The sequence below is a fragment of the Pocillopora verrucosa genome, chromosome 12 (assembly GCF_036669915.1).
Source record: "Pocillopora verrucosa isolate sample1 chromosome 12, ASM3666991v2, whole genome shotgun sequence".
Lineage (NCBI taxonomy): Eukaryota > Metazoa > Cnidaria > Anthozoa > Scleractinia > Pocilloporidae > Pocillopora > Pocillopora verrucosa.
Window position 1 is genome coordinate 4,562,978 of NC_089323.1, and position 2,024 is coordinate 4,565,001.

Below are 2,024 nucleotides of genomic sequence, written 5' to 3' on the forward strand. Positions count from 1 at the left end.
TACGGTACTTAACATTTTTTTCAAATATGGCGTATCTTTTATAACAAGTGAATCTAAATCGCGTGACCAAATTTTGCCATCAAAACAGGCTAAATGCGGATGGATATTGGTAATGACAGGAACTCATTCAGCTTTTACACCTGTTTTACCTCTTTTCCATACATTTCTTAATGTGCTGACAAGGAGAATTAACTGCAGCCGTAAAATGGTCAAAATTTTAAATGTAAGCCATAAAAAGCCATCACCCCATTGAGACTCTCCTCTTCTTGTGTCCTTTCATTTGGAGACGTTTAAACTAGTGGCACCCAGGTGTCTCTTTGACATTCAACTTTCGTGACGTTTTCAGTAGCTTTACTTGCCTTCATATCGAACGACATCTCATTTAATGACTCTGACCTCATCCTTTCGTGGTGATGTGAGCCCTTGGCTTGGTTATCAGGATGGACAAATTCTGATGGTTTATCATGGTTTATTTTCTATACGCATTATACCGTGTAGCGAGAGGGCTTGTGTTCCGCTTTGCAAGCTGTCTGATATCGTCAAACATGAAGCCGATATTCTTTCTATCTTTGTGACTTTCGACTCTCTCGTGTTCCTCGGTCCAAGAGTCTCCTCTGGAAATGAATGTGATCGTTTTAGGCTTAGAGCTCCTTCGGTGTCCCCAAGTTCCACGGTGCAACGGTTCCGCCTTGCACAACGCTCTTTGAGATCAATTCGCTCCATTTCCTGTGTCTTCTCCAATCCTATCATTTGTAGCAGAGCTTTCCTGTAACGTTTGTTTCTATAAAAATAGAGGACGGGATTCGCCAGAGAGTTTATTTGAACCACAATATATACCCATCGTAAGGCTGAATACGTGCTAAAAACCGGTGAGTATGATGCCGAGGTCATGACTACTAGTATCGGAACACTACAGACGAAAGCAGCCATTAACAGCAGAAACGCAGTGTAAGCAAGTTTCCTTTCCATTTTTGCTTTAATAAGAGCACTCAATTGGCTGATTTCACATCTGTTTTGTCTCCGTACCAAGATATAAATCATGCGATAAAAATATAGCAACGTTAAAGTTTCAGTGAGCCAGCTGAGGTTAATCGCAAGATCCAACGCAAAGAGAACTTCATGGGGAACTTCAGCGAAAACTAATGCTTGATGTAAGACCACTTTTGTGACGCTGTCCATCCAAGCGATCACAGTATACTTCTTTAAGCGTCTTTTTGTGACTAACACTTTGTACTCTGTCCATTTAACTATCGCCACATACCTCTCCCAAGCTATCAGCAATAAATGGTGATAGGAGATAGTATACAAAATGATCAGTACAGAGATACCGATTTCATTCAGTAGAAAAACAATGCTACGTGATACAGTTCCTCGAAGAATCAGCGCATCCACAGCGATTGAAAGTGGCATAGAAACTGCGCCAACTAAAAGATCAGTCACGGCCAAATTGGCAATGAGAATATTAGAGTTTTTCTGTAGCTCTCTTATCTTCTTGATTACGAGGATCACGAACATGTTTAGAGAGATGATCCAAGGACAAGCAACGGCCGTTGCGCCAATGGTGAGCTGAAGCGAAAGTGTTGGCTTTAAGTCCCATTTGAATTGCGGTATGCTTGGGCCAAAGAGCACTGATTTGGATGAATTATTAAATGCATCCTCAAGGTTACTTACATTCATCTCGTTAAACTCCAGTTTTATCACCGTGTGTTTTACGTTCAGGCTTGTAGACTGATCTTCGTGAAAACAATCTATTGCGTAGAAAATGGAAGGCCTGTTATGAGAAATAACTGCTGTTATCTATTCAGTTCCACAAATTACCTTTTGTGTTTCGCTGAAAAGGAAGCTACTAATCCCCAAAAGAAACCCATTTTCATCACAAAACGGACTAAAGGCTGTGCGCTCCGTACTTGGTCATGGCATATAATTCATAAAAGTGCGTCGGTTAAAACCATTTTCTTTATCAATAATTTGCCGACACTGGGTACAATTTAGCGCTTTTTTTCAATTATTAATACTTTTATCGC

The 2,024-nt window shown here is 40.5% G+C and overlaps 1 protein-coding gene across 1 annotated transcript; it reads right to left on the reverse strand.

The window, feature by feature from the left end:
- Positions 1-462: 462 nt before the first annotated feature.
- LOC131793457 (adenosine receptor A3-like) lies at positions 463-1,677 on the reverse strand. Its single transcript, XM_059110872.2, has one exon. It carries the CDS (start codon positions 1,675-1,677, stop codon positions 463-465), a length of 1,215 nt encoding a protein of 404 aa, XP_058966855.2.
- Positions 1,678-2,024: the final 347 nt, after the last annotated feature.